The sequence below is a fragment of the Tachypleus tridentatus genome, chromosome 11, assembly GCF_004210375.1.
Source record: "Tachypleus tridentatus isolate NWPU-2018 chromosome 11, ASM421037v1, whole genome shotgun sequence".
In the NCBI taxonomy this organism is placed as follows: domain Eukaryota; kingdom Metazoa; phylum Arthropoda; class Merostomata; order Xiphosura; family Limulidae; genus Tachypleus; species Tachypleus tridentatus.
The window spans coordinates 99,052,564-99,068,903 of record NC_134835.1 but is presented as its reverse complement, the minus strand read 5'-3'; the positions used below and the strand labels follow the sequence as shown (position 1 = coordinate 99,068,903).

At 33.4% G+C, this 16,340-nt stretch overlaps 1 protein-coding gene across 5 annotated transcripts in view; it reads left to right on the top strand.

Moving 5' to 3' along the window:
* Nucleotides 1-16,340, top strand: part of LOC143232880 (exportin-T-like) — a 73,411-nt gene that overhangs the window by 25,211 nt on the left and 31,860 nt on the right. For all 5 annotated transcript variants that reach the window (XM_076468886.1, XM_076468885.1, XM_076468887.1 and 2 more), the window contains 3 exons: nt 6,532-6,603; nt 8,305-8,433; nt 13,110-13,178. In XM_076468886.1, coding sequence (XP_076325001.1) covers nt 6,532-6,603; nt 8,305-8,433; nt 13,110-13,178 — 270 coding nt within the window. The remainder of the gene's footprint in view (nt 1-6,531; nt 6,604-8,304; nt 8,434-13,109; nt 13,179-16,340) is intronic.

Below are 16,340 nucleotides of genomic sequence, written 5' to 3'. Positions count from 1 at the left end.
GTTTCTGCAGTGAAGCATATCTCCACTTGCAAAGATGGAATTATGGTGCTGATCAATGTCCTCATTCTGACATTTACATCACCACGTCTGCCTGCCACCATCAAGGCAGGTTATCTTAATTGCAAAGTATGGCCATACATTCCAAACCCTCTCCGATGTTTCCCGTGTCAACGGTTCGGTCACTCGAAGACGTCACGTCATGGTTCCTTGATGTGTGCTCGTTGCAGTGGCAAGGACCATGATGCCTATGAGTGTGAAACGTACCCTTATTGCATCAATTGCAATGGCTCTCACCCTTTCTACTTTTGTTCTTGCCCTACATGGTTGGAAGTAAAAGAGGTGCAGCATTTGAAAATGATCCATAACATTACTTATCTTGAGGCTCGAAAATTGTTGTCCACCACCTCATATCGTATGTATGCTGCTGCACTTCATTCCACAGCTACTGTGGGAGTGCAGAGAGACCTCTCTGTGCCTCTTAATGAATCCTTCTCCAAACAAATGAAAAATCTTTTGACCTCCATGATTAAAAGAGTTGATGAATCAACTTCGACACCTATCTCTGTCCCTTATATACATTCCACCAAACCTCAAGATTCTCATCCTTTGGTTCCAGGTATAGGCATTTCCTCGGATCCATCTTCCTCTCTCACTCCAAGATGCAAAACAATCATTTGTTCATGTCCTCAGTTGCTGGAATCCCCTACCAACAGCAAAGACCTGCTCAATTGATCCAGGGCAGGATCCATGGAGGTCAGTAGACCTCTCTTGAATAAGGAAAGTAAAGAAAAAAGACGTGGTCATAAATAGAAGGGTTCTCTGCCCATACTCGCCTACACGTAAATAAAAATAGCCACCCTAATACAATAGAACTGTTGAAGTTTACTTTCTAATCTGGATGACATCAAAACACTGATTGCTTCCTACCATTCTGTATGTCTATCCTTACAGGAAACATTTCTGAAACCTGCTGATACAGTCACCTTTTGGCATTTTTTTTATAGAGAAATGATGTATGATGGACGAGTGCATGGAGGGGTGGCACTGTTGGTTGATCAGCATGTGCTAACCCTGTCTTTGTCACTTGACACACCCTTGGAGGCCGTAGCCATCCATGTTTCCTTGGGTCATACCGTCACTGTTTGTTCCCTCTATCTGTCACCTGGAGAGACATATGAGCAATCAGACCTTGATGCTTTCATTGAACAGTTGCTGTCTCCCTTTTTCATCCTGGGGGACTTAAATGGACATCATCCCCTTTGGGGAAATGTTGATATTGATAGTAGGGATTGCTCTGTAGTGTGTATGCTCTTTGATCACAACCTTTCTCTTTTCAATACTGGTTCTTCTACTTATTTCCATGTGCCTAGTCTACTGACTACTGATCTCTCAATTTGCTCCCCTTCATTATTTTCCCATTTTTTATAGAGGGTTGACAATAATCCATGAGGCAGTGATCATTTTTCTGTAATCTTGAGAGAGACTGGTCATGGTTGATGCCACCCTATCCATGTGCCCTGGTAGAAACTGGATCAGACACACTGGCCCTCTTTCACTGCTCTCGCAGAACTTGATTCTGCCATTGTCTGTAAGCCATCAATAGAAGACTGTGTGGCAGCAGCAACTGACTGTATTATACAAGCAGCTGCTCAATGTATTCTTAGAATCATGACACGTTTTCCACTATATCTTCGTCCATGGTGGAATCCTGCCTGCCACATGGCATGGAAGGCTCAAAAACAAGCCTGGGATACTTTCCGTAGATATCCCACTCTCTCGAACTGCATTGCTTTCCAGCGGGCCCGTGCACGTGCTCAATTGGTAAAACATCAAAGCCAGAAGGAATCTTGGACTAAGTTCACAACCAGCATATTCTCTACAACCAGTTCTAAAGTCATTTGGGACAAGATTTGAAAGGTCAGTGGGCAATATCACTCTGTACCCCTCTCAATCTTGCTGTCTGATGGCCAGGAAGTAACTGATACCCAGAGCATTGCCAATATTCTAGGTGAAAACTTTTGCCAGGTATCTAGCACTTCTGCCTCTTCTTCCACCTTTTTAGCCATCAAAACACAGGCAGAGCAATCACCTCTTTCCTTAAGAGCTGATTGTCTCTATAACTATAATAGTACCTTTACACTGGTGGAACTCAAACTGGCCCTTCATTGGCCTGGCAGTACACTGGTTGGACTTGATGATATACACTATGAGATGCTGCACCATCTATCTCCTTCTTCTTTTGCTATCCTTCTGGTTGTTTTTAAGTGGATCTGGCAAGAAAATGTTTTTCCTGATGCCTGGTGCCAGGCTATTTTCCTGTCTTTCTCCAAGCCTGGGAAGGATCCCAAGATTTTTTCAAACTACTGTCCAATTACTTTGATGAGCTGTCTCTGTAAGACCTTAGAAAGGATGGTTAATGCTCATCTTGTTTGGTTCCTAGAATCAACCTCCTCTTGCCCACCCAATGTGGGTTCCGATGACAGTGCTCCACCATGGACCACCTGATTCGACTTGTATCAATATTCTTTGACATTGAGAAGGCTTATGATACAACATAGAGGTATGGCATTTTGTGAGACCGCCATACATATGGGTTACGTAGCCATTTGCCCATTTTTTATGAAATTTTTTTTTTAATGGACAGGAAATTCCAAGTTCATGTGGGTTCAACACTTTCCCATTCTTTTCTACAGGAACATGGAGTCCCTCAGGGCTGTATTGTGAGTGTCAAACTTTCCAGTATAAAAATTAATGCCATCACTGAACAACTTCCTCTCACTGTTGCAAACTGGCTCTATGTCGACAACTTTCACATCTCATGTCAGTCGTCGAACATTAGATATATTGAGCTGCAGCTACAAACTGCCCTCAATCATCTAGTAAAGTGGACTACAGCAAACAACTTTTTGCACTTCCCCAGTTCAGAGTTTATACATAGTCTCATGAACCTTCTTGGCACCTCTGCTGTTTGCAACTGTCTTTACTATATGCTTTTAAACTTTGTTCCTTACCAAAGCATCCCACCTGGGTTAGTGTTTCCTTTCACCAATGGGTCATGCTTATTCAGACCAGACGGCCTACCATTGCTCCTTTTGGCCTTGTATCCAGGCACAGTTAGATGAATTGGGTCTGTCCTTGGATAACATTGCTGTATCCACTGGTCAGCCCATCCCACCATAGCTTCTTAGAGTTCCAATTGCAACCTATCTTTAAGTCATCTGAGAAAAGTGGACACTCCTGATTGGAAATACTGTCTGCTATTTGCTGAACATCTTTCTAACTATCCTTCCATATCTATTTATACAGATGATTTGTAATCAGGTGACTGTGTGGGCTCTGTCATGGTTTGGTGGTCGTGTGCAGAATCCCCTCTACAGCTTCTGTGTTCACTGCTGAACTGTGTGCCATTTCTCTTGCCCTGGATCATATAGATGCTAAGCAGTACTTGAACTGCATGATTTATACTGACTTATTTAACTCTCTACTGGCCCTAGAATAGCTTCACTTTGGTTCACACCCTGTTCTCGCCAATATTCAAAACTGACTGGCCCATTTCTCTTTAACATCTACTTCTATCCAGTTTTTCTGGATACTGGCCCATGTTGGTGTTTGCGGGAACGAGCTCGACGACACTGCAGCTAAGTCTATCTGCTATGGCACTGTCACCTCTGTGCCTGTCCCATATGTGGACTGTGGTCCTGTATTCAAGGCTTGGCTCAGTGCCAGCTGGCAGTCCACTTGGAGTGAGCAACACAAAAATGAGCTTTTCCAAATAAAACCCTATATTGGAAATTGGTCGTCTTGTTCCCGTAAGGATCGGAAAGAGGAAGTTGTTCTAACTAGACTACATGTTGGTCACAGTTTTTTAACTCATCATTTTCTTTCATCTGGAACTGATGCACCAGTGTGTTGTTTGTGTAACACCCAGATCACAATAAGCCACATTTTACTTTCTTGTCATCATTATAATTCGCAACAGCGGCACCATTTTAAGCATGTTCTGTCCCAAGGTTTGTCCATAATGTTAGTGTTATTGGTGATGGTGACACTGTACACCTTGATAATTAGTTTTTTAAAGGCTATTAATCTTTTTAATGCCATTTACGTTTTTTTAATATATACATTACATATTTTTAATGTAGCTCCCCTTTTAAAAATCACAGTTCTTCTAGTTCAATTTGAAATTAGGAACTGACTGCAACATTAAGTAACTCTAAACCAGGACTGGAAAGGCCAGCATCAGGTGACTGACTGGTTTTTGTACTTACCTGTTAGTCTTCCTGGTGAGTTATGATTATTACAGTCATGCTAAAGAAAGTCCTTTACAACTTGAATTACTGTAGTTTTTGTCTTGACTAGATGTGTAAACATTGGCTTTATGGTATTTATTTATTTATTTTTTAACTTTGTTTTGTTTTACCTACTTTTTATGAATATTACTGAATTTACTTTTACGTTTTTACTGGACGTTTGGTGCAGATAACCTAGCTGCTTTGTGCCATAAAACACAAAATCAACCAACCGTTTAGTTTTTTCACAAAAATAATTATAAGTTTCGTTTCTTTCTTGAATTGTTGTAGCATTATTACCAGGGGCAAGCAGTGATTTGTCCTGATGGGGAAACAAAAGCATAAAAGGTGGATTATTAAAAAAAAAAAAAGTAGAGGATGATCAGTAAAAGTAAAATTAATTACTTATAGTTGTTAAACATGTTTAACAACTATATCTAATTAAAGATAAAACAAGACATATTCAGCTACTTACTTTATATATTAATTCTATCCTTCTTTCCTTTTGATTGAATAAAATTGTTACATCTTCATGGAAACTATCAGTCTTTATTCCCTTAAGAAGCTTTTTCTCAGTCATATTTAATGCCGAACTTGCAATTTTGTTTCTTGTGAATTTCTGGTGTAGCTGTGTATTCTTTTTGAATGAAAGAGAGAGAGAGAATGCTCAACTGAGGCACTGGTGGCTCGAAGAGTCAAGGTTTACTCGCACAACTTTGTAAAATATTGCAGGGTTGCATATAACTTGGAATTTTGCTAACAACAAAGTATTTAATTCACTGATTTTCCTTTTAAATCTTTGTCAATATATAAAACTTGAAGTTCACTTTTCAAGCGATGACTATCAAAGTATTCTCCATAATTACCTTGCTATGATTTTAATGCTAATTCAGGAAATATTTTTTGTTCTCTTCTTGTATTTTAGTGTTCAAAAAGCTCAAGAAATGCCGTGTTTTTCAAGATTTGAAACCTAATTTCAATTGGGCTACAAATTGCATTCAAAATTTCATAAAACAACTTTGTTATTTTAATGTTTTCTCTGGAATCATTTTTTATTTGTTTAGTGGGATGGGGGGAGGTATAATCCATCAATTACTGCCTAAAATTCATCGATATAATTTTTTTTTTTTTTCCCAGAATAGTCACTTTCATATACTGGCAAATATATTCAACAAGAAATTGAACTCAAAATCTCTGAGATTTGATGAAAGTGCATGGGCACAGTAAAGGTTTTAGTATCATAGTTGCCAAAATTATCAACAATATTTTGAAATAAGTCAATAAGTTCTTCCTTGTATTCCAAGGCAGTGATTATAATTCAAGAGAGTTGGGGGCCATGTTCAGGAATTTTTAGTATCTGAAAAGTGCACCCGCTTTGTTGATTTCACAAACAATAAAGAGAATGATTTAAGTTTTGCAAAGAATCTGTCACACTCCTTGATCTTTATTGTAGATTACAACAACACTAAATTCAATCTATGTGCCAAACAAAGAATGAAAAGAGCTTTTGTGTATTTAACTTTCTTTTGAAACCCATTATTGCACAAATTTACCATTCCACATAATTGTCTCAGTTAGCAGACTCTAGTGACTCATCATGACCTATAAATGTTAACTGTTGTTCACCCAAATATCATACTATGTTGATTAATCTTTTTAAAATGTCTCTATTCTTCTTTATCTTTTCATTGTGCATTTGCACATTTATTTTATGTTGGCTGTTTAGACAGAATTCAATTTGTTATTTTGCAAGTCTAGCTGGGCCTAGAGTTGAAAATATATAACTCGGAGGAAGTTTTGTCTTTAAATTGCCTTATACATATTATTTAAATCATCAAATCTGCTTGATCTCCATATTCCAACTTCACTGTTAAATAATAAACACAGCCAGCAGAAAAGTTTCTGCAAGTTAAGACTAGCAGTTAACCAAGATCTCATATTGGTTTACACTGAATTTTCAATTACTGCTTTGTTCTTCCAGTCAGGCCTAGAGCTGACACTGGTCTACCATTAAAAAGTTAATATAAACTTGATCTGACATTAACTTGTATTTCTAAAATTTTCTTGTCAAAAGTATATTTTTGTAGGTGAAGTTCAAATGCAGGTTAAATGCAGTTAGTATGGTTTTTGCATTAGTAAACTCTCAATATCTTTTCTTGTTATATATATATATATAACTGATGAACTGTATATTTTCTTACTTGAATTAGTACTGCTAACCATCATACTAATATTTCAACAGGGTGAAGATGAAGCATCGTTTGATGAATACAGAAAGTCTTTAAAAGTTCTTTTTGACAATCTTGCCCAGTTGGTAAGCGTTTGTTTATGTTAAAGTAAACACAGCATTTGTAATGCTATGAATAGTAAATAAACAAACCATTTTTTCTGATTTTTTTTAATTATTATAATCAATCTTCTAACTAGGCATACAGATAATCAAATGATTTTCTGTCACAGATGTATACTTAAAATTTTTTTATTTGAGTATCATGCGTGTTTCAGTTTTAGCTGTAGTTTGTTATGTAAGGTTTTTACTGGACTTTGCAGGATAAGTTAAATGTTTTTAGTGTATGTCTCTTAAATTATCCATAAAAGTTATTGGAAGTTGCTGTTTGAAATTATTTTAGAAATTTGTTAGGTTGACTTAATTGTTGCATGTTTCTAATCAGCATTAGTTTCACATACATTTTGTATACGAGTGTAAGTAATAAAAACAAAGCATCTGTTTATAATACAACTAACGTTTTCTTTATTGTTGTTTTAAACTAATAACTGTAAGTTATGTAGCAGAGGTTTCCAGGCATTCATTTTTCACATTTATTAGCACTTAATGAACATTCAATTCAAGGAGCAGAAATTAACTGTACAATTATATATCCTCCCATTACATTTAAAACATTTTGTATAGCTGTGTAAACGTTTTAGCCTGAAAAGTCTGTTTTTCATGTGCTTTTATCCTTCTTCAGCCCAAGCATTCCTGGTATTACATTGAGAAAATTACATTTAATTTGAAAAATCGTTTGTATTGCTTTTTTGAAATTTTCTTCAAATTAAATTATTACTGAATGTTCAGATTTAGTGAAACTCTGAAATTTCAGATTTGAAGGAAACAAAAATTGTATACTTAACAGATGTTTCTTTTATTGCATTTTATTAATATTTGTGAACTGTACAAGCTTTTTTTTTTATCCTCAGTTCTTTAGTGATTGTATTCAATTACCTGTAATCCATGGAAGGATAAGTTAACTCATTGAGTTCATTTGTATTTTTATTTATTTTATTGAAGTAATTGTTTAGTTAGTTATTTTTTGATTATGAGAACTTAAGTTCTTGTGAAGAGAAATGGATGAATTTTAGAAATGTGTTTCACCTTTAGTCAGAGATAAGAGACATTTCATATTTTTGAACATGTGCTAGGGAACTTGTTAAAATAAGCCATAGATAAGTTTTATGTTTAAAATAGATGAAGTTAATTACTATCTATTTATATTAGTTTAATACTTTAGACAATATTTGTTTCAAATATTGTGCTTTGTGTTGGATACGTCGTATTTCAGATTTGGTGAGGTGTGTGTTTTTTAATAACACAAAGCAAAATGGGTATAATACCACACACTGAACTGGAAAAGGTAAAAACAGGCACATCTTAAGTTATTCTTAGAAAGCCTGATTAGTATTCTCCAAATAATGTTCCATTTCTTGAAAAAATAAAACAAAAGTGTAATTATGCCAGGGTTTTTTAATGTCGTAAGTAAATTTTAGATCTTTCTTATTTTCTTTGTTAAAATTGTTTTATCACAAAATGCTTATTTGAAGTTTGTCTTATAAGACCTATCAGTGTGTAAATAGTTTATAGCATTTAACTATACTGTTTCATAAAAGATTTTAGTGGAGGAGAGGTTTATTCTATTGTCTATATTTAATAGTGTTATTTATTAACAATATATTGACTCTTCCAGAAATTTGTATATTTTAACACGAAGGTTAACTTTTATATCATTTTTTCATTTAGGATAATGAGTTAGTTTTGAGTCGAATGAAAACTATGATCACAACAACTCTTCAGCAGTGGCGATCCTCTCCATTTCAAGATGTGGAAGCTGCCATCACTTTCTTGTATCTTCTTGGTGAGGCTGTTCCAGTGAGTTTGAAAATATCCTTTGTACAGTTTGAATGTTGAACTAGTTGTTTATAGTTAAGTTTTATTAATGTAGTGGAAACGTGAGTTTCATCTTGTCATTCATTGATGATAAGAAAACCCACTTGTAGAAAAACATACATGTAAAAATGGCTGGTTTGGGTTGAGAAAATTTTATTGACATCCAACAGCCAAACTTCCCAGAAAAAATTTAAAATTTATATTTTCCAGAAACACCTATAAACAACATCTTAAACGATTTTTTCAAAGAATTTTCTCACAAAACCATCAATATAATTTCACAAACAGAAAGCTAAAAACCAATCTTACAAATAGAGACATTAATTCCATTAAAAACCTGAAACAAATCAAAAACATAAAAATTCTAAAAGCAGATAAAGGTAACGCTATAGTAATAATGAACACTAATGAATACATCCAAAAAAATGAATAACATCCTATCAGACACGAACAAATTTAAACCAATACACACAAATCCAACAAAGACACACGTAACGCAACTGAACAAATTACTACTACGAATGAAAAAAGGCAACACAATTTCACAAACACTTTATTCCTACCTACGTAAAACCGACTCGCACACACACCGCAAATATACGGCATCCCCAAACCTCATAAACCAGATTGTCCATTAGGACCAATGATGTCCACATATCAATCGTTTAATTACAATATTGGTAAATACATAGCAGAGGCATTCTCTAAATATGTAATATCAGCCAGTTCATTCATCAAAGACTTTTAGTTTCAAGTCTAATCTTAATGAGCTTAATCATAAAGTCTTAATGGCCAGTTTTGATGTTATATCCCTCTTTACAGAAGTCCCAACTGCTGAAGCCTGCAAGATAGCCTTAGAACTCTATATCCCATCAATAGACATTCCCAGCAACCAATTAGCAACCATCATATATTTCACTACGATGAAGACAAACTTCATGTTCAACAACTATATAAAAACAAATGACCTAAGCAAGGGCAACCAAGTATCACCAGTTCTAGCCAATATTTTTATGACACAAGTTGAAACACAAGCAACTAACACAGCATTACATCCACCACTCTACTGGTACAGATATGTAGATGACACGATTGCAGGATTAACATCTACAGAATACACACTTAATTTTTTTCAATCACATTAACGCTATACATCCCAATATTAACTTCACATGTGAAGAGGAAGAAAGCAATCAAATATCATTTCTTAACCTCAAAATTACAAGAACCAATATCCAATTTAAAACGGAAGTTCACCAAAAAATCACCCATACTGGACTATACATTCCTTGGGACTCAGCACATGAAACAAAACAAAAACTCAACATACTAAGAAACCAAATAAACACAGCCATAAAACTATGCTCACCAGATAAAATTAACGATGAATTAGACAAAATAAAACAATACTTCATCAAAATCAATAAGTTTCCTTTACAAACCGTAGAAAACATTATACGCACACACCTAGACAGAAAGCAAAATCAACAAACAAAAGTAAATATATCTCACAAATTAAAAAATCACAAAACCATATATTGCTGCATACCATATATTCCCGACATCAGCAGAAAAATAATCAACATTTGGCAAAAACATTTGGAAAGAAATTCCAGTTAATACCAAATTTATTCAAAAGCCAGGCACAAAACTAAGGTATGTACTATGTAAAACCTACACTGACAAACATCACACTAACATTATTTATAAAATACAATATGATAACTGCCACGACTTCTACATTGGAGAATCAAGTAGAAAAATGGAAACCAGATTCAAAGAACACAAAAAGTCACCTTTTACACATTTTTGAACACTACATATCAAATAAGCACACAATATAACCATAGAAAACACCCAAATACTAAAAGAAACAAACATAAAGAAATGCAAAATTAAAGAAGCCTTACTTATACAACAACTTAATCCCAAAATAAACCAATACAAAGGAACATGTTTGTACCTATACAAAAAAATATATATTCAAACATGTAAACACACCCTTTACATTCCTACACTCAGTTACACAACCCCCTTCAAACATGTGGTCAGCTATCAGTCAGTTACCTTTCTTTCTTTGTGAAGCTGACGATAACCGAAGAAGGTCAAAATGTTGTTCGCTCCTCTACATAAAAAATTTTCTCAATCCAAACCAGCCATTTTTACATACATATTTTTCGTCTTGTCATTATTATTATTAAAGTCTGGTAAGTCTGACTTTTGTTATCTTTTGGCACAGAAAAGAAACTAATACACCATCTTATGCATAATTATAAATATTATCTTTCAATTAATTAGTTTAAAAGTAACATTTTTTTGCTTCACTTCATAGATCTTTTGTAGTTACTTAATACCATTACATTAAATCATCACTAGCTCGTTAACAAAACATTACTTTAAAGAAATGTTGGTGATATTAGAATATATATGTAAACATATTGTATTAAATAATTTAAATTATAATTAAGTTGCACATGTTGTCCTTTAAACATGATTTAATTGTTTCATTTGATCACAATTACCCTTGCTATGATAGTCAGGTCTAGCTAATGATCAAACATGAAGCAAACAGATAATAGCACTGAAGAAACTATACATTAAAATAATTGATGAATATTTTTTATGAAAAAATATAACAATAATTTTAATTAATTGCTTTTTTATATTTAGAACATGTGTAATATTTTTTAAATTTCACTAATCCTTTATAAATGCATTGGTGTATTGCACCAAACCTTGTTTCTATGATGCTGTACATAACTATTTTTACTATTATTTCAAATTTATCTAGTTTAAAATTTCTTTTCAAGCACATTGAGTTACTATATTAAGAGTAAAAACAACAAAAAACTGGTGTTATTTAGCACAATAAGAAGTGTAATATAATTATGACTTACAGCCAACTTGTTTCTGTAACATGGTTACTTTCATCGGGGCTATTAAGTACATTTTCAAACTGTTAACACGTGTTTGTTTGTTGTTTTTTTTAAAAACAAGGTCAATAAATATTTTTCCTTTTGTTGTGTCTAAAAATGTGAATTTTTGTATTTTTTATTCTTAATATTATTTAGTATACTTTTACAAACACTTGTTTATCTTTTAGTTATGTTATACTCAAAAAACAGAATCTTGAATAAAGTATTTCTACTATTGTTTTGTCAGTTAATTTACTGAATCAGTCTGGTTCTGAAATACACTTCTATTTAGCTTTGTTATTAGTTAAAAACAAACTTTTTAGTGTTATATAGGTTAATTCTAATTTTCAGTAGTCTGTTAGCTAATTCTTAGTAAGATAGTTTATAACCAATTGAAAAGGTTGAATTAATTCTATGATTATTTGTTTTTTACTCCATTGCTTGTAGTAACATCCTAAATATGGGGCTGGCATGGCCAAGTAGTTAGTGTGTTTGACTTGCAATCTGAGGGGGCATGGGTGTGAATCTCCCTTCCACCTAACATGCTTGCTCTGTCAAGTCATGGGAGCATTATAATGATTGCCAATTTAACTATTTGTTTATAAATAAAAAAAAAAGTAGTCCAAAAGTTGGCAGTGGGTAGTGATGACTAGCTGCCTTTACTCTAGTCTTTCACTGCTAAATCAGAGATGGCTGGTGCAGATAGCCCTTGTATAGTTTTGTGCAAAATTTAGGAACAAACAATCAATCATAAATATGTTAGAGTATTACAGTGCAATTACAGAAACTTTTTAATGATAACATGCACTCCTGTAAAGTTACATAATTATTCTTAGAAAAGTAAAAATAGGATTTGAATGTGTAACTTCTAACTTGGCAATTATTTATCATGTTAACAAGTTGTATAGAAAGTTCAGAGACACCATGAGTATGGTAGTAGCTGTATTTATTCTTACTGTTATTCCTAAATATTATGATTTGAAATTATTTATCACATGTTTGAGGTTTTTATGCCCTTGAATATTCAGTGGTTGGTAAGCTTCCATTTGAACATGGAGAGAACTTGCATAAACTTATGGTTTTACTCAACAGAATATTGATAAATGAGTATTTTATGTAGTTTGAATAAACTGCGGGAAGTATTACACAGGATGGCCTTGCACAAAGTAGGAAAACATTAAGGATTTAAAATATTAAAAATGAATAATTTTATTAGTTATATATTAATTACACTGTACAAACAAAAATTAATAAGGAATATATTTAATGTGCATATAAATCACATCAAATTTAACCACCTGTTTTGTAAACTTTTGTCTGTTTTGAGCTATGTTTAGTAGAATTATTAAATCGGCACTTCATTGAATAACAGTTCTGATGGATTTATTATACTACATATATATTTTTTATTAAGTAGCATAGTTCCTTATGTTTAAAACTATCTTCTGTTCATATGTGATAAGTGTTAAAGCAGTATGATTTTCATTGTGTTTTGTAGTTTTTATTAACTTCAATGGTTTATAGAATCTGACTTGTTTTTTCTATGAAACTGAAGTAAATACAATGCTTTCAATCGAAATCAGGTAGAACATGCTTGTAGTTTTTCTCATTATAAAATAAAAATACTCTGTTTTAAACGTGTCAAATTATTGACTTGTGAACACTTTTTACATGGTAACAAAATCTGTTGTGTATTTTAAAAAAAACAACAAAAACACTAATTTCTACTGTTGTCATTGTCAGGCTTCTCATGGGAATCATTTTATTGGAGATGGAGATGAACCTACTGTAATGACAGAGCTCCTGAGATTAGTAAGTGTAATTTAAAGATATGTGTTTGTATTTTTAATACTTGATCTTGTTTTTAACACATTTCACAGTCTGAGTAATCAGAATACTTTTGAAATATTGGTGAGCCATGTGGATATTAATTTATATCGTTACATGTATAACATCTAATAAGCTTAAATAAATAGATAATAGCCTGAAATTCATCCATCCACATGTAATTTTTTCTTTAGTATAAATACATTTATATAAATAAAAATATACACTTTTATTATGATTTGATGAGATGGAGGGTCTTTTTTTGAAAGTTCTGATAATATTCTGGATTTCTTAATATTGTTAGGTTTTATTATTTTTACCTTTAGCAATTAGTTAAATAATCTTAAATAACTAGATTTACCAAGATTGGGGACTAAATTAGTACTAATAAGCATTTAATTTAGATTTTAATATTAGGTTGTCCATAAATAAAAGTTGGAATTCTCATGATGACATTTAGAAGTTGAATATTGAGTAATTTATTGTTGGTTGGTTGGTTGGTTTAATCCAACGTTTGTCACTTACAGTGTGTCTTAATACTCTGCTGTTTTAACTGTAGTCAGAGTTAGTTTTGCAACCCCCAAGGCAGCATGGACAAAGAAGGACTTTTGTTTGATTTTTCCTGTACGACTACAAACTTGGATGAAAAGTTACCAAACCTACATGGAACATCAACTAGGCATTTGGCCATGGATCGGTTACTCAACGTACAGTTCAACGTTGGTTTCAATGTGGAGGTGAAAGTCTTGAAGCCCGTGAAGGTTGTGGAAGGAAGCCATCATTAGATGAAAATGCATAAAGGGAAACATTTGAGACAGATCCTCACACAACAGTATGTGAGCCTACAGAAAAACTAGACACAAACAAATCAAGCATTACCAACCACCTGAGTACGATTCGAAAGACGAAAAAGTTGGATAAGTGGGTTCTGCATGAGCTGACTGAAGATCAACAAAAATCGGTGCTATGAGACCTGTCAAGGATTACGCTTCAAAAATTGAAGGTACTGGGAATTGAGATTCTGCCTCATCCACCTTATTATCCAGACCTTTCACCTAAAGAGTTTCATTTTTTCAAGCACTTTGGCAATTTTTGGAACAGTAAACATTTTCAAAACCAGGCAGCTGCAGAAAAAGCTTTCAAGGGATTTCATTGACCGTTAAAACACTGATTTGTATACAACAGCAGGGGCATAAACAGCATTGTTACATGTTGACAAAAGTGTGTTGAAGTAAATGGTGCTTACTTTGATTAAAGCATATTTTACAACACTGGTTTATACTTTTCCAAAACTTTGCAGTTCAAAACCGACATTTATTTCTGGATAACCTAATAATAATTCAACTTGCAGTGAGATTAAGACAATTAAATATATTGTTTTATTTGACAAATACAGTCTTAAAAACTGATTAATTATCAAACTTAGGCTTAACAGCAATAACGGAAGGCTACTGATATTTAATCGTACTAATGAGTGTTTATTTTAATTTTTACAAATAATTCAGTAGTTAAGGCTAGTTTGGGAGTTAAGCATTCCAAGTTTGTTAGGTGTAATAGGTTCAACCAATGGGTGTTATTTGAGAACTGTGGACCACTATGCTCTTTTAAGAAAGTTAGTAGTGAGGATGTTTAATTTATATGTAGAGTTTGTAAGTTGGAGGCTATACAAACTAAAGTTGAGGAAATAGACAGAAAAGTATAAACTGTGGGAACTGGAAACAGGACTTTGAGAAGAGCTTAGACTTTTGCATGCAAAGGAGGTGTCAATTAAGATTAAGATTGGCATTCAAGAAGTTAAAAAGGATAGTTTTAGGGTTAAAAGTAGTGAACTTAATTGTAAAGACCCTATTCTATTTAGCGACAGATTTCAGCCCTTGGCTTACATAGATAAATTATTGGAGTGAGAGAAATCAAAAGGAATAAAAAAGGATATGAATTATAAACTTAGAGGTTATAGTGAAGTGATTTCTAGACATGGCATATGGATATAGTAGTTTGTAGGGTAAATAAGGAGAAAATAGCTTAATTATGCTATACTGGGATACAGGTGGAAACATAACTGACAGAGCAAGTGATGTAATGAAGGGGTCTGGCAATATTACAGTTTATTTTGTGCATGTATGGGCTAACAGTATTAGAAAGAGTAAATCAAAGGGGCTAATTAATAAGCAAAAGGAGTTGAAAAAAAGAATTTAAAGATAAAGGCTGTAAATTAATTATCATGGATACTGCCAAAAATTAATTGTAGAGATTAAAGAGTGAATAGGTTACTCAGGCTAAGTGTTAGGCTTAAATTAATGTATAAGGATGAAGAGGTTATCTGGTTGGGCTTGTGGAATTAGTTCAGTGGTAGGAAGGAACTTTTTGGAAATTATAGTTTACAGTAAAGTAGGAAAGGGTTTGGCATGTTTCATAGTCTGTTAACCCCTTAGCTGCAGTTTCTTTGTTGTTGTTGAAAATGACAGCACAATGCAGAATTTTTTTTCCCAGACTTTTTTTATTTTTACGTATTTTGTTTCTATTATGTAATATTTCAGTACATATATAAAAGAAAATTGCACATAATTTTTTAAAGTAATTAGTAATATACTCGTGATTTTTAGGCAAAGATTATTTTTGTGTGATGATCTTTGAAACATATTGTAGGGGCAAAGAAAAACTTTGCATTGTTTGCACAAATAGTGAACCAAAGTTATTTTTGTTTTGCTGCACAAACAGTACATTGCTTTCTTTCATGTCTGGTCTTTTCCATAGGAGATTTTTCCAAAATATGAGGACCAGTTAGACGATTTGGGTTTGGAATATTTGATGGACTACCAACAGCATGGTATTTGTCAGAACTGTCCCTATACTGTGAAAATAAAACTGTAATCAATTCCAATTTGAATTGTGTTAAACTAAGATTGCCACCAAGGTTCTTTTGAATCACATGAGAATTCAGCACACAAATATCCAAAAATTGTAGATATATTTTCGTATAATGCTTTTCCAAGTGAGCACTTGCGATTATTGTAGCTGACAAGAACTCATCCATTGTATCCACTCCTGAAGTATTATTGTTGTCGTCTCTGCATATCTTTCATTTGTGCTTCTGTACACTGCTTCTTTCTATTATTGTTTCCATTGTCTCATCATGAACAGTACTCA